Here is a 24,158-nt window from a genome sequence, read left to right on the forward strand (position 1 = left end):
CAGTTTCTAGCACAAAAGTCTAAGCCTTTAGAGCAGAAAGGGTGAAGCTGAGCAGTGCTCATGGGGGTGACCATCATTACAGCTTATCATTTCTCCTACAACGCAAGATGACCCATGGCAGCAAGGAAGCGTTCTGAGCTGCTGATACTGCCAGGGTGACCCGGCACACTTGTCAGGCAAGCAGCTTGTCACAACAAAATCAAAAGTTAGCAAATAACATGGACTTTTAAAATCGTACTCACTTAGATTAAATCAAAATGATAAATCCAGAACTGCCAAAAATCGCTGTAAGAATTAAGGACTTGTGAACCTCTATCTGAGGTTTCCCAGGTGGCACTAGTGGCAAAGAACCCACCTGCCAGTGCAGGAGATGTAAGAGATGCCAGTTTGATCCCTGGGTCAGGAAGATTGCCTAGAGGAGGGTATGGAAACACACTCCAGTATTATTGCCTAGAGAATCCCATGGACAGAGGAACCTGGTTTGCTATAATCCTTGGGATCACAAAGAGTCAGACATGACTGAAACGACTTAGCATGGACCTTTATCTACTTGTTTTAGTGGTTTACCAAACTCACGGCTATTTAGAGAGTGTTCCTTGGTGGCACTTTACTTTAAACCACATGTCTTGAGAATTTAGGAGACAAGCATGTCTATTGGTGGACATGGGTGCTATCGTGTGTACAGACTGGTATATTACAGTGGCTTTTCTCCATTTCCTCCTTCCTCTCAGAGTATCCTATCTCATGTCCTGCCCCTTACCTGGCCGGGATTACTTTCCCAGGAGGAAGGATTTGAGCTAAGGTGCTAGAGCCAGCAGTTACTGACTGGTTTGTTTATCTATCAAGTTCAAATCAAAAGGGTCTGACTCACAGGACTCTTTCCACCAGATGTTACTATGTGGTGAAGGTGCTCTATAAAGCATCAACTTAACCGCAGACTGCCTCTCCCCAGAACCTTCAGCAAAAGCAAAGAGATAATATCAACCTCCCAAATGGTCTTCTAGGGGAGAGAAAGTCTCAGGAGTCCCATCACTGTTGTTTTGTTTCTCTCTTCTGATTCTGATGACAGTATCCAAGGCACTGGCATTCTTCCCATGTCTGGCTTACTCCCCAGGTCAGATTGCAAGGCCCAGTTCACAGTGGCTATGCTTCATTCCTACATATGACCATCAATCATGCTCTGAAAGGGAGGAAGGTTAGTCTTTGCCTGCTGTGTCTTGGTACAGAGGTTATTAGATTACATTCCATGTAGCCTGTTGGCTTCAGTCTCATTACCTTATAGTCATACATCAAGCACAAGTATTTTGGACATGAGTTGGTAGACCTCTCTCTCTCCCCCCCACCCCCACCGCCCCCGGCCATACATAACATATGGCATATGGGATCTTAGTTCCCCAACCAGGGATGGAGCCTGCAACTCTCTGCAATGGAAGCATGGTGTCTTAACCACTGGACCACAAGGGATGTCCTCATAGACCTGTGTGTGTGTGTGTGTGTGTGTGTGTGTGTGTGTGTGTGTGTGTGTGTGTGTGTGTGTGTGTATTTAGTCACTCAGTCGTGTCTGACTCTTTGCCACCCCATGGACTGTAGTCCATCAGGCTCCTCTGTCCATGGAATATTTCTGGCAAGAATACTGGAGCAAGTTGTCATTTCCTACTCCAGGGGATCTTCCTGACTCAGGGATCAAACCCAAGTCTCTTGCATCTCGGGCATTGGCAGGCAGGTTCTTTACCTATCAAACAAAATTTCTGGAATTTCTGTCCAGACATCTGGACATAGCAATTTTTGGCTCCTCAGGATCCATCTAGATGCAAGGGTCAGCTTCTCCTAGAAAGTTTATCCTAGAAAATTTCTCCTCAAAGTTTTCTCCTAGAAAACTCAGTGATAAACCTTGAGTTCATCACTAATAATTATCATACCACTTCTATTATAGCAGCTGTGTCACTCCAAGGTCTTCCCTCTCCCTAGGAACCCTTCACTCTGATGCTCGTGACCCATCAGATGACCTCACTGAACTAACACCTACCAGGAGGCCTTAGTGCTCTGACTGATTAGCACAGATCCCATCAATTTCATCCCTACCTGCCCCTCCATTTATTTCACTCCAAATAGGAAGTATGACTTGCAGTAACTAACTAAAAAATAGATGAATCTTAAAGGAGCAGCCCCAGCAAGATAGTAGGCACTAGAGCAGCAGCTGCACGGCTCTGGAGCAACTTCGAGGAGATACCCCCACATCTAAGACCAAAGGAGAAGCCCCAGAAAGACAGTAGGAGGGGAAAAATTGTGTTTAGAATCAAACCCCATACCCACCAGAATGCTCAGAGGGCTCAAACAAACCTTGTTTGCACCAGGACCCAGAGACCCCACAGAGACTGAGACAGAGCTGTATTTGAGTGTCTCCTGTGGAGGTACAGGCCAGCAGGGTTCTGCACAGGGGCAGGGTTCTGGGTACAGCAGACCTGGGTGTGGCATAAGCCTTCCTGGAGGAAGTCGCCATTACCCCCACCATAGAGCCACCAGAACTTACACAGGACTAGGGGAACAGACTTTCGGAGGGCGCAAACAGAATCTTGTGTGCACGAGGACCCAGGAGAAAGGAGCAGTGACCCCACGAGAGACTGACCCAGACTTCCCCATGAATGTCCAGCAGTCTCTGGCGGAGGTGTAAGTCAGCAGTGGCCTGCTGCAGGGCTGGGGGCACTGAGTGTAGCAGTGCCTGCATGGGACCTTTTGAATGAGGTCAGCAGTATCTTCATTACCTCCACCATAGTTTGGCCCCAGGTAAATAACAGGGAGGGAACACATCTCCACCCATCAACGAAAACTGGACTAAAGATTTACTGATCATGGCCCTGCCCATCAGAAAAAGACCCAGATTCCCCCTCAGTCAGTCTCTGCCATCAGGAAGCTTCCATAAACCTTCTCCATCAGAGGGCAGACAGACTGAAAACCACATCACAGAAAACTAACCAATCTGATCACATGGATGACAGCCTTGTCTAACTCAATGAAACTATGAGCCATGCCATGTAGGACCAACCAAGACGGACAGGTCATGGTGGAGAGTTCTGACAAAATGTGGTATACCGGAGAAAGGAATGGCAAACCACTTCAGAATTCTTGCCTTGAGAACCCCATGAAAATTATGAAAAGGTAAAAATATAGGACTTTGAAAGATGAACTCCCCAGGTAAGTGGTGCCCAATATGTTACTGGAGATCAATGGAGAAATGACTCCAGAAAGAATGAAGAGATGGAGCCAAAGCAAAAACACCCAGTTGTGGATGTGACTGGTGATGGAAGTAGAATCTGATACTGTAAAAAACAATATTGCATAGAAACCTGGAATATTAGATCCATGAATCAAGGCAAACTGGAAGTGGTCAAACAGGAGATGGCAAGAGTGAACATCAATATTTTAGGAATCAGCAAACTAAAATGGACTGGAATGATTTAATTTAACTCAGATGAGCATTATATCTACTACTGTGGGCAGGAATCCCTTAGAAGAAATGGAGTAGCCATCATGGTCAACAAAAGAGTCTGAAATGCAGTACTTGGATGCAGTCTCAAAAAGGACAAAATGAACTCTGTTCATTTCCAAGGAAAACCATTCAATATCACAGTAATCCAAGTCTATGTTCTTACCAGTAATGCTGAAGAAGCTGAAGTTGAATGGTTCTATGAAGACCTACAAGGCCTTCTAGTATTATCACCCCAAAAAAGATATCCTTTTCATTATAGGGGACTGGAATGCAAAAATAGGAAGTCAAGAAATAACTGGAGTAATAGGCAAGTTTGGCCTTGGAGTACAGAATGAAGCAGGGCAAAGGCTAATAGAGTTCTGCCAAGACAACACACTGGTCATAACAAACACGCTCTTCCAACAATACAAGAGAAGACTCTACACATGGATATCACCAAATGGTCGATAATGAAATCAGACTAACTACATTCTTTGCAGCCAAAGATGGGGAAGCTGCGTAAGTCAGCAAAAACAAGACCGGGAGCTGACTGTGGCTCATATCGAGAACTCCTTATTGCAAAATTCAGACTTAAGTTGAAGAAAGTAGGGAAAACCACTAACCATTCAAGTATGATCTAAATCAAATCCCTTACAGTGTAAGTGATGAATAGATTCAAGGAATTAGATCTGATAGACAGAGTGCCTGAAACTATGAATGGATGTTTGTGACATTGTACAGGAGACAGGGATCAAGACCATCCTTAAGGAAAAGAAATGCAAAAAGGCAAAATGGTGTCTGAGGAGACCTTACAAATAGCTGTGAAAAGAGAAGCAAAAAGCAAAGGAGATAAGGAAAGATATACCCATTTGAATGCAGCATTCCAAAGAATAGCAAGGAGAACTAAGAAAGCCTTCCTTAGTGATCAGTGCAAAGAAATAGAGGAAAACAATAGAATGGGAAAGACTAGAGATTTCTTCAAGAAAATTAGAGATATTAAGGGAACATTTAATGCAAAGATGGGCACCAAAAAGGACAGAAATTGTATGGACCAAACAGAAGCAGAAGATATTAAGAAGAGGTGGCAAGAATACACAGAAGAACTATACAAAAAAGATCTTCACGACTCAGATAATCATGATGGTGTGATCACTCACCTAAAGCCAGACATCCTGGAATGTGAAGTCAAGTGGGCTTTAGAAAGCATCGCCATGAATAAAGCTAGTGGAGTTGATTGAATTCCAATTGAGCTATTTCAAATCCTAAAAGCTGATGCTGTGAAAGTGCTACACTCAATATGCCAGTAAATTTGGAAAACTCAGCAGTGACCACAGGACTGGTAAAGGTCAATTTTGATTCCAGTTCCAAAGAAAGGCAATGTCAAAAAATGTTCAAACTACTGCAAAATTGCACTCATCTCACATGCTAGCAAAGTAATGCTTAAAATTCTCCAAGCCAGGCTTCAACAGTATGTGAACCACGAACTTCCAGATGTTCAAGCTGGTTTTAGAAAAGGCGGAGGAACCAGAGATCAAATTGCCAACATCCGTTGGATCATCAAAAAAACAGGAGAGTTCCAGAAGAACATCTACTTTTGCTTTATTGACTATGCCAAAGCCTTTGACTGTGTGGATCACAATAAACTGTGGAAAATTCTGAAAGAGATGGGAATACCAGACCACCTGACCTGCCTCTTGAGAAATCTGTATGCAGATCAGGAAGCAACAGTTGAATCTGGACATGGAACAACAACTTCTTCCAAATAGGAAAAGTAGTACATCAAAGCTGTATATTGTCACCCTGCTTATTTAACTTAAATGCGGGGTACATCATGAGAAACGTTGAGCTGGAAGAAGCACAAGCTGGAATCAGATCGCCGGGAGTAATATCAATAACCTCAGATATGCAGATGACACCACCGTTATGAGAGAAAGTGAAAACCTAAAGAGCCTCTATATGAAAGTGAAAGAGGAGAGTGAAAAGTTGGGTTAAAACTCAACATTCAGAAAACTAAGATCATTGCACCTGGTCCCATCACTTCATGGCAAATAGATGGGAAAACAATAGAAACAGTGGCAGATTTTATTTTGAGGGGCTCCAAAATCACTGCCTATAGTCATGTATGGATGTGAGAGTTGGACTGTGAAGAAGGCTGAGTGCCGAAGAATTGATGCTTTTGAACTGTGGTGTTGGAGAAGACTCTTGAGAGTCCCTTGGACTGCAAGGAGATCCAACCAATCCATTCTGAAGATCAGCCCTGGGATTTCTTTGGAAGGAATGATGCTAAAGCTGAAACTCCAGTACTTTGGCCACCTGATGCGAAGAATTGACTCATTGGAAAAGACTCTGATGCTGGGAGGGATTCAGGGCAGGAGGAGAAGGGGACGACAGAGAATGAGATGGCTGGATGGGATCACTGACTCAATGGACATGAATCTGAGTGAACTCCGGGAGTTGGTGATGGACAGGGAGGCCTGGCATGCTGCGATTCATGGGGTCGCAAAGAGTCAGACACGACTGAGTGACTGAACTGAAATGAAAATCACCGCAGATGGTGACTGCAGCCATGAAATTAAAAGACGCTTGCAAGAAAAGCTATGACCAACCTAGACAGTGTATTGAAAAACAGAGGCATTACTTTGCCAACAAAGGTCCATCTAGTCAAGGCTGTGTTTTTCCAGTAGTCATGTGTGGATATGAGAGTTGAACTATAAAGAAAGCTGAGCACTGAATAAAAGATGCTTTTGAACTGTGGTGTTGGAGAAGACTCTTGAGAGTCCCTTGGACTGCAAGGAGATCCAACCAGTCCATCCTAAAGGAAATCAGTCCTGAATATTCACTGGAAGGACTGATGCTGACGCTGAAACTCCAATACTTTGGCCACCTGATGAGAAGTTCAGACTCATTGGAAAAGACCCTGATGCTGGGAAAGATTGAGTATAGAAGGAGAAGGGGATGACAGAGGATGAAATGGTTGGATGGCATTTACAACTCAATGGACATGAGTTTGAACAAGCTCCAGAAGATGGTGAAGGACAGGGAAGCCAGGCATGCTGCAGTCCATGGGGTCACAAAGAGTGAGACAATCTGAACAGCACCCGTATAGTTGTGCTCGTTTCACCTGCTAGTAAGAATATGCTCAAAATCCTCCAAGTTAGGCTTCAGTAGTATGTGAACCAGGAACTTTCAGATGTACAAACTGGGTGTAGAAAAGGCAGAGGAAACAGAGATCAAATTGCCAACATCCATTGGATTATAGAAAAATAGAGAATTCCAGAAAAATATCTACTCTGCTTCATTTACTACACTAAATCCTTTTACTGTTTGGATCACAGCAATCTGTGGAAAAGTCTTAAATAGATGGACAGATCACGTTACCTGTCTCCTGATGAATATGTATGCAGGATAAGAAACAACACTTAGAACTGGACATGAAACAGTGGACTATTTCAAAATCATAAAAGGAGTACATCAAGGCTATATATTGTCACCCTGCTTATTTCACTTATATGCATCATTTCATTGGAAATGCTGGGCTGGAAGACTCACAAGCTGGAATAAAGATTTCTGGGAGAAATATCAACCACCTCAGTTATTTAGATATTACCACTGTAATCGCAAAAAAAATGAAGAGGAAACAAAGAACCTCTCGATGAGGGTTAAAGAGGAGAGTGAAAAAGCTGACTTAAAGCTCAACATTCCAAATATGAAGATCGTGGCATCCTGTTCCAGCATTTCATAGAAAATAGACAGGGAAAAGTGGAAACAATGAAAGATTTTCTTTTCTTAGGCTCCAAAATCATTGCAGAAGGTGATTGTAGCCACAAAATTGAAAGATGCTTGCTCCTTTGAAGAAAACCTATGACAAACCTAGACAGCATATTAAAAAGCAAAGACATAACTTTGTCAACAAAGATCTGTATAGTCAAAGCTATGATTTCCCAGTAGCCATGTATAGATATGAGTGTTGGACCAGGAAGAAGACTGAGCACAGAAGAATTGATGCTTTTGAGCTGTGGCTCTGGAGAAGACTCTTGAGAAACCAGTCAATCCTAAAGGAAAGAAACCCTGAATATTAACTGGAAGGACTGATGCTGAAGCTGAACCTCCAGTACTTTGGCCACCTGATTCAAGGAACCAACTCATTACAAAAGACTTTGATGCTGAGAAAGATTGAGGGGAGAAGGGAAAGGGTGACAGCAGATGAGGTGGTTGGATGGCATCATCAACTCAGCAGACATGAATTTGAGTAAACTCCAGGAGATAGTGAAGGTCAAGAAAGCCTGGTGTGATGCAGTTAATGGGGTCGCAAAGAGTGAGACACAACGTAGTGTCTAAACAACCACAATTCAATAAGTACTTACTTATTAACTAATGTGATCTTTATGCTACCAAACTTGTGACTTTCTAGCTTAAGTTTTTTTTTTATTTGTTTAAAAAACATTTGTGTGTGTACTCAAATGTGATAAGGAGTGTAAGCAGCATGCCAAAAATAAGCACATGCTAAAAATGCTGTAGTTACAACTATGAGCATGATCCCTGTATCCTGAGACATCCTGCCCCTCATACCAAGAGGAACAGGGCATCCCAGTGATCAAATTCGTTTCTTTTGCTGTTGTTTAGTCGCTTCAGCTGTGTCTGATTCCTTGCAACCCCATAGACTGTACCTGATCAAGCTCCTCTGTCTACGGGATTTTCCAGGCAAGAATACTGGAATGGGTAGACATTTCCTTCTGCAGGAGATCTTCCCAACCCAGGAATTGGACCTGTGTCTCCTGCATTGCAGATGGATTCTTTACTACTGAGCCACCAGGAGCCATTTCTTTTGCTTGAAGAGTAAAATTATGCTGCTGCTGCTGCTGCTAAGTCACTTCAGTCGTGTCCGACTCTGTGCGACCCCATGGACAGCAGCCCACCAGGCTCCCCCGTCCCTGGGATTCTCCAGGCAAGAACACTGAAGTTGGTTGCCATTTCCTTCTCCATAATTATGCTAAACTACCCCAATTCCAGTTACCTGGCATTATCACCCTTATTCTTAGTAACATAAAATATTTAGAAGAAATTTAAACACACAAATGAATAAACAAAATATGCCCTACACTTCTCATGGACAGAGGAGCTTGGTGGATTCCCATCCATAGGATTGCAAAGAGTCTGACACAGCTGAAGTGACTTAACAGGCATGCCCACACAACATCCAAAATTTTAAGCTGTTGCCTCAAGGAACCGTGATTTTGAAACAGGTGAAGATTAAGTAGGGTTTCTGTCAGCTTTTTCCAGTGTTCAACTAAGGCAACTTTATTGAGATATCTGTATTTTGTATTGCGAATATGCTGCCAACTATTTTGATAACCATAGTTCTACATTATTAATTTGAATTAAAATTAAATTAATGGATAGGATACTATACATATAATCATTTAATTCAATTGTAATTCATGTTTAGCATGTTTTAATGATATCTATGAACTGTGACCCTCATTATCTTTTGATAGATTAAGGGACTGTGGTATAATAACTCACCTAAATTCTTAAAGTAATCTAGTGGTACAGCATTTTTGACGCATTCTTCTTGTTGCCTTTAAACTTCCAGAGAGCTCCTGATACTGGAGAGTTCTTTATCTTGACAGTGTCATTCTCACAGAATGTATTAATTGGCAATTTACAATTAAAGATAACATCTCAGGGGGCTTTTCATTTTGACATCCTCTTACTTCTCTGGGCTTCCCAGGTGGCACAGTGATAAAAAAATCTCTCTGCCAAAGCAAGAGACACAGGAGACAGGGGTTCTATCCCTGGGTCAAGAAGATCCCCTGGAGATGGAGATGGCAACCCACTCCAATATTCGTGTCTAGAAAATCCCATGAACAGAGGAGCCTGGCAGGCTACAGTCCAGTCCAGGAGGTCACAGAGAGTTGGACATGAATGAGCAACTGAGCATGTGCTCACTCATTATGTGTTACAAATTAGCAATTAATTAACATTACTTCTGGAGAAGGCAATGGCAGCCCACTCCAGTCCTCTTGCCTAGAAAATCCCATGGACGGAGGAGCCTGGTGGGCTGCAGTTCACCGGGTCGCGAAGAGTTGGACACGACTGAGCGACTTCACTTTGGCTTTTCACTTTCATGCATTGAAGAAGGAAATGGCAACCCACTCCAGTGTTCTTGCCTAGAGAATCCCAGGGATGGGGGAGCCTGGTGGGCTGCCGTCTATGGGATCGCACAGAGTCAGACACGATCAAAGTGACTTGGCAGCAACATTACTTCTACACTGGTCTCTTCCAGGCCCAAAAAAAAAAAAAAAAAAAAAAAAGCTTGAACACATTCTAGATTTTTGCTAGTTTAAAAGAGAATTAAGTATATACCATAAAAGTGAAATTCATTTATGATACAAGAGAAGTTCAAAGCTAACTTTCTTACAATGCTTAACTCAGTACCTGAAAGCACTTATATAAATGGTTCAATATCATACTGGAGTTATTCAGACTAAAAGATTTTCCTTTTTCGATCATGAAGCAAAACAATGAAAGAACGAGCAGATAAATTAATATTGTACGGCCTATGTGCACTAAAAGATAACCCACTAAAAGTGGGTTATCTCCTAATGCTGAAATGACTCATTTAGAAGCTAAACATGAAATGAGCATAAAGAAAGGCATTCAATAAGAAACACTTAAAGACCATCTTAGGTCACAATATGTTTGTCCATAAGAGATCTCACAACTCAATTCACCAATTTGTGAGAGAAATGGCCTCTAGTTAAACTGTCCCAACCTTGGTTTACTTCTTGAAAAGGACAGCCTTGTTCTAGCTTGAATTCTAGTTTAGAAAGGAGACTTTGAAGACCTTTCTGTGCTTTCCTCTCCAAGAACTTAAAAAGTGCTTTAACTGGCTTCATTTCACAGGCCTTAAAAACACTTATTTTTCCTAGGATACCAGCTAGAACATATTGACCAAGACATTTTCCATGAAGAGTCCTTTTCCTGTATTCATGTCAGGTCCTGCCTTGAACTGCCCTTGTACCTAGAGTTCTAGCAAACTTGTTCACTTACTCTGACTCTGATATGCTCACAGATACCTTTTACTATTGCCTGTAACCAAATTTTGTTAGCAACTGAACTTCAAAGAGCTGGAAAACTTATCTTCAGCTAATGGGTCTTTGAGAAGTTTAGAAGGTTTACCTAAAGGAAAATACTTTGAATACTTTCAAAGTCAGATATAAGATGATCACATTATATAAACATTCCTTACAAATTAGCAAACTAAGAAAATCAGAGTCACTAAACTGAGATGTCTGTTAACTTTTGGGGAATTGTTTAACCTCCAGAGTAAACAAATGATGATTGTCATCCTCTTCCTTGAGAGACCATCCAGACTGAAAATAGTAAGCTTTACTCAAAGTCTACTTTTTATTTTTTTTACAGTCACAACATTCTTCTCTACGAGGATGGGCATGCCGTGGTGGCAGATTTCGGAGGTGAGATTTCTATGAATAATGCCCCCAGTGACATCAGTTTCTTTCTTCCTTCCTCATTGGTGGAGATATTATATGATAAACCTGGAAATGGATATCACCCTGACAGCTATATTTCTCTAAATTATTCACATTTCAAGTTATCATGGAGGGGTACTGGGAAAAGCTTTCAATTAGCAAGAGGGAAGTGACATGTGTGTACCTATGGCTGATTCATGTTGTTGTATGGCAGAAACCAACAAAATATTGTAAAGCAATTATCCTCCAATTAAAAACAAATAAATTTTAAAATTTTTCAATGAATTAAAAAAATATGTCATTTCTTTTCAGCTTTTCCTCTTTTATATCCTCAGCTAAAAAAAAATGGAAGTAAAAATTTAAATAAGACTGAGGTTTCCTTGGGGTTTCAAACTTTTAGCTATGATCTTTGACCTTGGTTTTAAAATATTTTCTTTGACATGAATTTGTTTTCTCTTTTCCCCAGAATCAAGATTTCTGCAGTCTCTGGATGAAGACAACATGACAAAACAACCTGGGGTTTGTTGCTGCTCATGTTCCCTATAATTATGAAACAATTAGAATGTGTAAACTCAGCATGAGAGAAAAGGAGATGAAAGCAGCTTTAACTGGAAGAAATGTCATTGTCCCAGAGGCAGGATAATGTTTTATGTTTTTATTTTTAGTAAGCCCCCAAAAGAACTATTTCAAAGCTCTGTTAGAGAAATAGATTAGATATATATTTGAAAAATGTTACAGAAAAAGTAACAGAATTTGTTTCAAATCTAATTGAAAAGTACATGGCGGGCATGGATAATTGACTTTCATGTTTAGATCTCCTTATTAAGTGGTAGAGTTAAAATTTAATAGCTAACCATAAAATCCATAGTTTACCTGCATCTATTAACAATTTATAGTTTTCCATTTTAACATTGTAAGGCGATAGGTGATACAGTCAAGTGTTAATGTTTAAGAAAAATATAAATTATAACATCTGAAGCAAACATAAATTGCACTTGAAATGTCTGCATTTAGATTCATTATCTGCTTTTCCCTCTCCCCTCCCCATGAAGGAGTATACTTCTCTTTCTGACCTAGCTGTGTTATTTAATTACCCAAGCTTGGGCTAATTTTCTGTTGCTTCCTTTTCCTGCTTCTGCTCATACACTGCTCAATCACTTTTTACGTTTGTTTCTATTTCTTTTCTTTTCTAGTTTATCCCAAACTTTCATTTACCCCTGCCTCAGTTCAGGTCTTCCCCATCTATTTTCTGGACCATTGTTCTAGCCTTTTAATTCCAGTCCTCCCCTCCAGTTCATTCTTTGCAACATCAGCCAAGTGTTGTGTTCTGACAATTCACTTCTTCCTGTAAATCGTTCATGATGCTTAAAATGTTGTGTGCGTGTGTACACATTCAGTCCTGTCTGACTGTGCGACCACATGGACTATAATCCATAGGCTCTTCTGTCCATGGAATTTTCCAGGCAAGAATACTGGAGTGGGGTGCCATTTCCTCCTCCAGGGAATCTTCCTGATGCAGGGATTAAACTCACTTCTCTTGCATCTCCTGCTTTGGCAGGCAGATTCTTTACCTCTAGCACCACCTAGGAAACATTAAAATGTTATAACACTCTCCCCCCATTCTGAACCCAAGACTCTTCCACGAGTTCATTTCCCACTAAACATTTTCTCAAGTCCCCTATGCCTCTTGCAACATACATACAAGCCATCTGGCTATTCCCCAAATATTTTATTCACTTTCACAGTCACAGATTTATGACTCTCCCAGGGTCATATTCTCTGCCCAAAAACCTTTCATTGCATCTCACTTCGAGAAAGTCTAATTATCTTGCATGGCCAAGAAAAGTTTACCCATTTTAAGTACCTTCCATCCTGTAAACTGCCCCTTCCACCTCCTCCCCACACACTTTTCTGTCTGTGCTTTTGTAGCACTTTTTGCACACTGCTAGGTAGTACTCTTACTCACTGGACAAATATTTATGAAGGGTCTACAATGTGTCCGGCTTTGTACAAGGGCCAGGAATACAAAATGTGAATAAGAGCTTGTCTTTGATCTCAAGTAACTCATTTTGTAGTGGGAAAATCCATGTGCAAGTAAGGGTGAAGGCAGTATGGACATTCAATGACAGAGATGTGGCAAAGCCTCATGGAAGCTCAGGCAGAATGAACAGGAATAAATCAGTTCAAACAGAATGAACACATGAGCAAAGGCACAGGGGAAGGAGAAACACCTGCTTTCCTTGGGGACTTTAAATAGCTTGGCATTGTTGCCATGCCCTGTGTGAGAAGACACAGTGAGAGACAAGTTAAAGAGGAAGGCAGGAACCACATCATGGATTAAGGATTAAGCATGCTGGTTTCCCCAGTTAAACTCCATTCATTCAACAGACATTTATGGAATACCTACTAAATGTCAGACATTTTCAAGGACCTGGGATTATTACCATGAACAAAGCAAAATTCTCGTGTTTATGGGGCTAATATTTTAATGGAAGAAGATAAACATTGAACAAATTAGTAAAATATATATCAGGTGGTGATAAGTGTTATGAGGAAAAAAACAAAGAGAGCAGATGAATGGAACGTGATAGAGGGTGTCATTTAGATGAGTGAAATAGAAAGATAGCATTTGATAAGAGACCTATGTGGGAGTTATCCATAAGAGGAGTGCAGTGTAGAAGAGGGAACAGTAAGCGCAAATGTCCTGCAGCAGGAGAGTCCTTTGTGTGTTCAAGGCCAGATTGACCGAAGTGGAGTAAGAAAGGAGTATGGTAAGATATGAGAGAGGTGGGAAGAGTGGGTCTTTTTTTTGACAGGTCATACAGATCTTATCTGGCATCTTTGACATAGAGATAGCTAACTCAGTGGACCTCAACCGTGGCTGCACGTTGAAATCACTTTGGAAACTTTTGTAAAAGCATTCAACCTGAATCCAGCCCCAAGAAATTCTGATCTCATTGCCCCAGGGTTCATCTTGAGTACATGTATCTTTTAAAAGTTTCCCCAGGAGATTCTAAAATGTAGCTAGTGGAGACTCTGGTTAAATATTCTTTTGTTGAATGAAATTGAATTGAATTTCTGCAAAGCAAGTGACATTCTTCTATCCTAGGAGTGGAGTCTTTAAGCACAGCCCTGCTCAAGATTTATTTTGAAGGTTATTTTATTTCCTACTAGTTATGTGGCCTTATATAAGTTTGCTAATTACTCTATTACCCCCTGTGAAAAAAATGGGCATACTGTATGCTTACTCCTGCTGATGCATTGTTGTGACAAAACTCATAATCTGCTATATAATTGGAGGCTACTTGGAATGTGAAAGCTCATGTGGAAGGATTGCATATAAGCACCATAATTGAAATAAAGACATTCTTGGAAAGCTGCAATTATGCATGACTTCAAAATAATGTAGACACTTCAAAAGAATTATCAGCAGGCAGCACTATACACACAATATCACCAAGAGTAATAAGAGAATACTAGTTTCTTTCAGGGGAAATACAAAGACAGAAGGTATTTGGTGAAGCTCATTGATATGATTATGAAGCCACGAGATTTTAGAGCTAGAAGGGCCTGCCTCCTGTGTTACCCTTGAGGAATCTCAGATCCAAGAAGCATAGGAGACTTTCTCAGAACCACCCAAATAGTTGATAGTAGGCCCAGGACTAGAATTTTCCTTCCCTACCTCTAGCATTCTTCTTCCTAAACCACACATAAACTAAATTTATGCAATTGCATCCCATAATGGAAACTTATATTTAAAAATGAAAAAATATACAATTGCAAATAAAAAGAATGTAAATGATGCTATCAAAACATGAGGGTAGAACTTTGTACAGAGAAACTTGTCATGATTTATGGGCTTGCTTTCAGGAATATTGCACAAACAGCATTTAGAAATAACACCACTGGGCAAACAAAGGAGATATGACAGACCTGATCCCGCCAGTGAGACATCTCCTTCAATGAATATTCTGGGCACTCCCCTGAGACCCTTTCTCTCCTCAGTCATCAGGGCACTATTTATTGGTCTAATCTAGTGACTTCCTAAATTACAACCTGAAGCTCTAAAGGAGAGATGCTTCCCCCCCAGAGTGCATGATTCACACCCAGGGAGGCATAGAGTTCTTGGATGAATCCATGGATGGCTATTCAGAAGCTTGCAAGGCTTCCAGGGGAAAGATACTCAGAGACAAGCAAAACAGTACCGCTGCTGTGCTCACCATTTTACTTGGCAATTAATATGGTTGCAGTATATTTGGAAGAATTATGGATTGCATGATCTTCCAATGATTGAAAAAATGCCCTTTGAAAAACTGAAAGGCAGCAGTAAACATCTCTGTGTAAATGTGCCAGTTTATTATTGCACATATTGAGGGCAGTATTGACGTTATTTTACGTTAATATTTTTGAGAACATAGAATACTTAACAAATCCTCGCTAAGAAGAACACTGTCCTGCAGTACAAGAACTAAACACTTGGTCAATGACTTATGAACGTTTCTTGACCCGCAGAACCTCCGCTGGATGGCTCCTGAGGTGTTCACACAGTGTACACGCTACACAATCAAAGCCGACGTCTTCAGCTATGCTCTGTGTCTGTGGGAACTTCTCACTGGAGAAATTCCCTTCGCTCATCTCAAGCCAGGTAAGCCATGCCGCAGTTAAGGCTTCTCTGAGGGAATTCCCTGGTGGTCCAGTGGTCAGGAATGTATGCTTTCACTGCCGAGGGCCCTACTTGGAGAATTAAGATGCCACAAGCTGCAGAGTGCAGCCTGGGGGTGGAAAAAAAAAAGATTTCTCTGATTTCCAGAGTTCTCTGCATTTTCACAAATTCAAGAAACATTGTTCCCCAAAAATGACAGTTCTTGGTGGATTGGCAAGGTGAGAAGTAAAGAAATAGTCTCAAGGTATGTGCCCAATCCAGAAGACTTAATGGCCTATAACTATATGATTTTGGACATAGACACACAGAAGCGTAGGTATATTTTATTATTAAAGCTTAAGGTTTTGATTTATCTGTTGTTAATAAAACAAGCAGATGACGATGGCCATGTGGAATGTGGGTACGAATAATATAAATAACTTTTTGAGATTTGATTTAGAAGTGCCTTTTTGGTGTGCGTATAAAGGTGAGCTGAAAGCAACAACGCATAAAAACTATCTATCAGGTCTGCTTCGGCTTGTCTCACCTTATCAAAGGAGAATGGCTTTTTCTAATTTTGTTTTATATATATAGATGCATTTGAAAATTGGGACTTTGTGAGTGAGCCTATAATTTTGTTGTTGATTATATTTGATAATATACATTATACTCTGTGTAACTGCAGAAGATGGAGGTAGGGAATCTAATCACAGGGAAAAATGTACAAATATTTGAGGTAAATTTGATTTGCATTTCTCTCTATTTTATTTGCTCTGCTCTTTTTGTCTGGTCACATTGTTTACTTACTTGTATTCACCATGAGTCTAAAAACCCCTTGACTTTGCATCCCTAAAACTTACCATGATTCAAAAGTAGTTTTCAAATTAAATCATAGAGAAATTTTATAATGAACTATAGTGTAAGCTCTTTAAGTGGTCACCCTATCAGAATATGTCAGAGGTGAAGTGAACATTACTCAGCTGTGTCCGAACACTTTGCAACTCCATGGACTGCAGCCTGCCAGGCTCCTCTGTCCATGGGGATTCTCCAGGCAAGAAGACTTAAGTGGGTTGCCATGCCCTCCCCCAGAGGATCTTCCCAACCCAGGGATCAAACCCAGGTCCCCCTCATTGCAGGCAGATTCTTTACTGTCTGAGCCACCAGGGAAGCACAAATATGTCAGAAGGATCAAGTCGAAAGGGATGTTAGGGAAAGACGTACCTTACAAATGTGGGTATTCACACAAGTTCAAAGTCTTAACCAGGATCACAATACTTATTAGTACTCATGTGCAAAGTAATAGCCATATCTCATACTGTCTTTTCAAGGTATTTTCCTCCTAATAACCATATGGTCTTTAATTACACTCTGTGTACTGTCTAACCAAGAGCTTTTCACAAATTATATGCTCTGTACATAATTGTCCTAACTTTTATCTATATGCTTTCATAGTTTTAAATGATGGGATCTGGCCCTTATTATAGTGTGGATAAGAGTACTCTATTTTGAACTGGACAAGAATTGCTGTTTATTTCTTTTTCTGATCTGTTATCATCTCTCTACCTCTTAGAATATGATTTCTGGTAAGATTTATGAGTATATTAAAAAATCCACTGTAATTCTAGACATATTTTAGTATTTTTATCAGAGCTTCCCTTGTTCTTCCCTTGTGCTTCTCTTGGGCTTCCCTTGTGGCTCAACTGGTAAAGTATCTGCCTGCAATGTGGGAGACCCGAGTTCGATCCTGGGGTTGGGAAGATCTCCTGGAGAAGGGAAAGGCTACCTACTCCAGTATTCTGGCCTAGAGAATTCTATAGACTGTATAGTTCATAGGGTCGCAAAGAGTCTGACATAACTGAGCAACTTTCACTGCACATGTCTCCCTTCTTCTCATCTCCTGTATCAATCCGTTCACCTCTTCCTGTGGATTTTACATCCTAAGAACATCTTAGACTTATCCACTACTTATCATCATCTTCCACCATCCTAGCTCAAGCCACCATCTTCATCATTTAAATTATTGCAATTGTCAAATTAAAAAATTATATTTAATTATATAGTATAAGTTGAGATATAAGTTATATTTCAACATACTAAAAGTTATAATATAGTAAAAGTTACCATTTTAGGCTAATAATGCAAGGAGTTTTAACAACTGTATACAGCTGTATAATCACAACTACAATCATGATAAACAGTAGTTCCAATACTTCGAAAGTTCCCCCATGCCTCTTTAGAATCAATTCACCTTTCATACCTCCAGCCCCTAGTAATCACTGATCTGAATTATCTCCCTGTAAGTTTGCCTTTTCCAGAAAGTCAAATAAATGGAATCATGTTAGTACATTTATCAGTTATTTATTCTTTCACATTCCTGTGTAATATTCCATTGTGTTGATGTGTGTGTGTGTGTGTGTGTGTGTGTGTGTGTATAATCCAGACAGTCACAGGCTTCAGAATAGTCAATGAAACAGAAGTAGATATTTTTTCTGGAATTCCCTTGCATTCTCTATGATGCAGCGAATATAGGTAATTTGATCTCTGGTTTCTCTGCTTTTTCTAAACCCAGGTTATACATCTGAGAGTTCTCAGTACACGTACTATTGAAGCCTAGCTTGAAGGATTTTGAGCATTAACTTACTAGCACACAAAATGAGTGCAGTTGTCCAGTAGTTTGAACATTCTTTGAATTGCCATTCTTTGGTATTGGAATGACCCTGTGACCACTGCTGAGTTTTCCAAATATGCTGGCATGTTGAGTGCAGTACTTTAAAAGCATCATCCTTTAGGATCTGAAATAACTCAGCTGGAATTCCATCACCTTTACTAGCTTTGTTTGTAGTAATGCTTCCTATGGCCCACTTGACTTCACACTCCAGAATGTCTGGCTCTAGGTGAGTGACCACACCATCGTGGTTATCTAGGTCATTAAGCCCTTTTTTGTACAGTTCTTCTCTGTATTCTTGCCACCTCCTCATAATGTCTTCTACCTCTGTTAGGTCCTTACTATTTCTGTCCTTTATCATGCCCATCCTCACATGAAAATTTCCCTTGATATCTCCAGTTTTCTTGAAAAGATCTCTGGTCTTTCCCATTCTATTGTTTTTCCTTACTTCTTTGCCTTTTGCATTGAAAAAAAGCCTTCTTATCTCTCCTTGCTATTCTCTGCAACTCTGCATTCAGTTGAGTATATCTTTCCCTTCCTCCCTTGCTTTTCATTTCTCTTCTTTCCTCAGCTATTTGAGAGCCTCCTCGGACAACCACTTTGCCTTCTTGAATTTCTTTTTCTTTGGGATGATTTTGGTCACTGACTCCTATACAATGTTATGAACCTCTGTCCATAGTTGTTCAGGCACTCTATCAGATCTAATCCCTTGAATCTATTTACCACTTCCACTATGTACTCATAAGGGATTTGATTTAGGTCATACCTGAATGGTATAGTGGTTTCTCTACTTTCTTCAAATTTGCAATAAGGAGCGCAGGATCTAAACCACAGTTTCAGCTCCAGGTCTTGTTTTTGCTGACTGTATAGAGCTTCCTCATCTTCTGCTGCAAAGAATATAATCAATCTGATTTTGGTATGGACCATTTGGTGAGAAATGTCCAACTGGATGAATAACAAGCTGGAATCAAAATTTCTGGGAGAAATATCAATAACTTCAGAAATGCAGATGATACTACCCTAATGGCAGAAAGTGAAGAGGAACTGAAGAGCCTCTTGCTGAAAGTGAAGGAGAACAATGAATAAGCTGGGTTAAAACTCAGCATTCAAAAAACTAAGATCATGACATCTGGTCCCATCACTTCATGGCAAATAGATGGGGAAAAAATGGAAACAGTGACAGACTTTGTTTTCTTGGGCTGCAAATTCACTGCAGACAGTGATTGCAGCCATGAAGTTAAAAGACACTTTCTTCTTAGAAGATAAGTTATAACAAATCTAGACAGCATATTAAAAAGCAGAGATATCACTTTGCCCACAAAGATCCATATAGTCAAAGCTATGGTTTTTCCAGTAGTCATGTACAGATGTGAGAGTTGGACCATAAAGAAAGCTGAGCACTAAAGAATTGATGCTTTTGAACTGTGATGCTGGAGAAGACTCTTGAGAGTCCCTTGGACTGCAAGGAGATCAAACCAGTCAATCCTAAAGGAAATCAACCCTAAATATTAATTGGAAGGACTGATACTGAAGCTGAAGCTTCACTATTTTGGCCCCCTAATGCAAAGAGCTGACTCATTGGAAAAAACCCTGATGCTGGGAAAGATTGAGGGCAGGGGGAAAAAGGAGGTATAGAGGATGAGATGGTTGGATGGCATCATCAACTCAATGGACATGAGTTTGAAGAAACTCCAGGAGACAGTAAAAGACAGGGAAGCCCAGTGTGCTGTAGTCCATGGGGTTGCTCAGTCAGACACGACTGAGTGACTGAACAACAACAATGTGCAAAGTCTTCTCTAGTTGTTGAAAAAGGTGTTTGCTATGATCGATGTGTTCTCTTGACAAAACTCTGTTAGCCTTTGGCCTGCTTTATTTTGTACTCCAAGACCAAATTTGCCTGTTACTCCAGGTATCTCTTGACTTCCTACTTTTTCATTCCAATCTCCTATGATTAAAAAGACATCTCTTTTTTTTGGTGTTAGTTCTAGAACGTCTTGTCGGTCTTCATAGAACTGGTCAACTTCAGCTTCTGTGGCATCAGTGATTGAGGCACAGACTTGGATTACTGTGATATTGAATGGTTTGTCCTGGAAACGAACCAAGATCAATCTGTTTGTTTTGCGACTGGACCCAAGTACTGCATGTCTTGTTAACTATGAGGGCTACTTCATTTCTTCTCAGGGATTCTTGCCTACAGTAGTAGATATAATAGTCATCTGAATTAAATTCACCCATCCCTGTCGATTTTAATTACTGATTCCTACAGTGTCGTTGTTCACTCTTGCCATCTCATGCTTTACCATCTCAAATTTATCTTGATTCATGGACCTAACATTCCAAGTTCCTATGTAGTATTGTTCTTTACAGCATCAGACTTTACTTTCACCACCAGACACATCCACAACCGAGCATCCTTTCTGCTTTAGTGCAGACCTTCGTTCCTTCTGGAGCTATTAGTAATTGCCCTTCACTCTCCCCAAGTAGCATATTGGATACCTTCTGACCTGGGAGGTTCATCTTCCAGTGTCGTGCTTTTTGCCTTTTCATACCATTCATATCTGTGGGCTTCTTGCAGCAAGAATACTGGAGTGGCTTGACATTCCCTCTTCCAGCGGACCATGCTTTGTCAGAACTCTCTCTCCACTATGACTCATCTGTCTTAGGTGGCTCTGCATGGCATGGCTCATAGCTTTATTGAGTTATGCAAACTTTTTCATCACAAGGCTGTGATCTATGAAGAGGTGTGTTAATGTACCTTGGTTTTATTTATCCATCCACAAGTTGATGATCATCTGAGTTATTCTCAGTTTGGTGCTATTATGAATGTAATTGCCAAAACCATTTAGGTTTTTGTGTGTTTGTTTTAATTACTCTTGGACAAATATATATGATAATTACTAGATATTACAGGAAGATTTTTTCCAAGGCATCTGTACCAGTATGCCTTGTATGAGAAGTGTATGAGATTTTCAGCTGATCCTCACCAGCACTCTTTTTATTGTCCACTTAAAATAAATTAACAATTTGAGTAGGTATATTATGGTAAATAGTTGTGGTATTATATTATATTTCTCTAATGACTAATAATATTGATAATTTTGTGTGTTTATCTGCTGTTCATATCTCTTTCTTTGGTGAATTATTTGTTTAAATTATCTTATATACTAATAAGAATATTTAGATTCTAGGTAGACTCTTTCATTTGCTATGTGTTTTGTAAGTAGTTTCCTCTAGTCTGTGACTTGCCTCTTCATAATCTAACCAATGCCTTTCAAACAGCGAAAGTTTTTTTTTTTAATTTCAGTGAAATTTACCTTATCAAACTTATAAATATTTTTATGTATCCTATCTAAAATATTTTTGCTACACTCAAGATCACAGATATTTCCTCCTGTGTTTACTTATAGGAATCTTATAGGTTTAGGTTTTATATTTATAAGATCTATTAGAATTACTTTTTAATGGTATAAGGTAAGAGTTGAATTTGTATTCTCTAATTTTTTAAAATATGGATGCCTATTTTTTAGCATGATTTATTTAAAACGCTTCCTTTATCTATTAAGTTATTTTGGTACTGTTATCAAAAATTAATTGACTACATGTATGGACTTTTATTCTGTTCCATCAATATAAGTCTTCCCTTATGCCAATATCACACTATGTTGATGTTATAGTGAATCTAGAAATCATATAATGCGAATCCTCCAACTTTGCTCTTCTTTGTTAAAATTGCTTTTGCTGTTGTAAAGTTTTTGTTTTTCCATATAAATTTTAGAACCAGCTTGTCTATTTCTACAAAAAATTTTTGCTGTAATTTTGACTGAATTGCAGTGAATCTGTAGAGCAATTTGGGAAGAACTGACAACTTACACACATTGAATCTTCCAATTGAGAAGCACTATATCTCTCCCTTCATTTAGGTCTTTGATTTCTGTCATCAATATGTTTGTAGTTTTCATCATAGAAACCTTACACATATTTTTTTAGAATTATTTCTATGTATTTTGTGTTTCTTGATGCTATTTTAAAGGTTTATTAATTTCAATGAATAATGGTTTTTGTAAGTATAGAGACATAATTAATTTTTAACAACCTAGTGCCTTATAAATTTGCTAAATTTACTTATCAGTTCAAGTAGCTTTCATATACATTTTTGGGGATATTAAACAGATGATTATGTCATCTCAGAATAAAGAATATTTTACTTCTTTCTTTCAAATATGTGTATTTTTCATATATTTTTCTTGCTTTCTCACACAGGCAAGGGTCTCTGGTACAATACTGAATAGAATTAGTGAAGTATATATACCCTATCTTCATCTAAAGTTTTATCCACTACCACCTTAGTTCCAAGTGCCATCTTTATCACTTTGCTGCGATAGCTCTTTGACCATTCTCTCTTTGTTCTTCTTTTCCTCTCCAATCTCTACACATCCACTGCAATGATACTTTAAGAATATAAATGTGACTATGTTACCATTGCTTAAAATCATCCTATGGTTTCCCTTGTTCTTTGGAATCAATCTCTAAATTCTTAATATGTCCTGCAACACTCTACATGATTCAGGATCTCTGACCTTGCTCATATTATCTCACTTTCTGTGCTCCAGCCACTCACACCTTCTTTTGCTTTCTTGAATGTGTTGCATTTCATCTGGCCTCTAGTATCTTTCACAAGCTCAGTTTCTTCAGTAAATGCAGTTAATGATGACTGCACAGAGATTACTCTGAGGATCAAATGAGATGATTCTGTGACCGAATTTTACAAATTGAAATCTCTCTGAAACTATAAGATTAAAAATGAGGGCAAATTGTAATGCAGGGTCAAGGCTTCCAATGATTCTGTGCTTGAGTAGAATTATCATTTGCCAGGAGCCCATATAAAAACTTTAAAATCATCCTTGACTTTTCTCTTTCCTTCTTTCTTTCCTTTTTCCTTCCTTCCATCCTTCTTTCCTTCCTTCCTTATTTACTTTTGTTTTTCACTTGTTTTCTTATTTTTCAATCCTTCTTTCTAAATATCTTTCAAATATATCCACTTACCTCCCTCTACTGGAGAAGGCAATGGCGCCCTACTCCAGTACTCTTGCCTGGAAAATCCCATGGGCAGAGGAGCCTGGTAGGCTGCAGTCCATGGGGTCGCTAAGAGTCGGACACAACTGAGTGACTTCACTTTCACTTTTCACTTTCATGCATTGGAGAAGGAAATGGCAACCCACTCCAGTGTTCTTGCCTGGAAAATCCCAGGGATGGGGGAGCCCGGTGGGCTGACGTCTATAGGGTAGCACAGAGTTGGACACGACTGAAGCGACTTAGCAGCAGCAGCACCTCCCTCTCCATGGCTACTTCCTTATTTCACAAGTAGAATTCTGTAGAGTATCTTAACTGTCTTAAATGTCTCCAGTTTTGCTCACCATCTTCTTTTCACCAGTTTCCATACTATAACTAGATATAGCTTTCTAAACACTCAAATTTGATCATCTAGCTCCCCTTACTTAGTCTTCAATATGTTCCTTTGTTCTTAAGATTAAAAAAACATTTTTAAAATAATCTATTGGTATACAGGAATGTCAGGGATAGCAATGCCAGCTATTAAAGCACTGACAAGTGTGCTTAGCTGCCATGATATTTTCTTCTTTGGGCTCCAGCATTTCTTCCCCCAAAAAGTACATCCTGATGGACTAAAGGAAAAAATTACAATGTAAAGTAACTGCTGCAAAACATCACAGTAACAGTTTACTATGCAGTCCATGGAACTCTCCAGGCTAGAATACTTGAGTGGGTAGCCATTCCTTTCTCCAGGGGCTCTTTCCAACCCAGAGAACGAACCCAGGTCTCTCGCATTGCAGGCAGATTCTTTACCAGCTGAGCCACCCGGGAAGCCCAAGAATA

The 24,158-nt window shown here is 39.7% G+C and overlaps 1 protein-coding gene across 2 annotated transcripts in view; it reads left to right on the plus strand.

The window, feature by feature from the left end:
• TNNI3K (TNNI3 interacting kinase) overlaps nucleotides 1-24,158 on the plus strand; it is a 339,724-nt gene that overhangs the window by 204,472 nt on the left and 111,094 nt on the right. For both annotated transcript variants that reach the window (XM_027971210.2, XM_042249786.1), the window contains 3 exons: nucleotides 10,892-10,944; nucleotides 11,426-11,478; nucleotides 15,472-15,604. In XM_027971210.2, coding sequence (XP_027827011.1) covers nucleotides 10,892-10,944; nucleotides 11,426-11,478; nucleotides 15,472-15,604 — 239 coding nt within the window. The remainder of the gene's footprint in view (nucleotides 1-10,891; nucleotides 10,945-11,425; nucleotides 11,479-15,471; nucleotides 15,605-24,158) is intronic.

Source organism: Ovis aries, chromosome 1 (assembly GCF_016772045.2).
Source record: "Ovis aries strain OAR_USU_Benz2616 breed Rambouillet chromosome 1, ARS-UI_Ramb_v3.0, whole genome shotgun sequence".
Classification (NCBI taxonomy): Eukaryota; Metazoa; Chordata; class Mammalia; order Artiodactyla; family Bovidae; genus Ovis; species Ovis aries.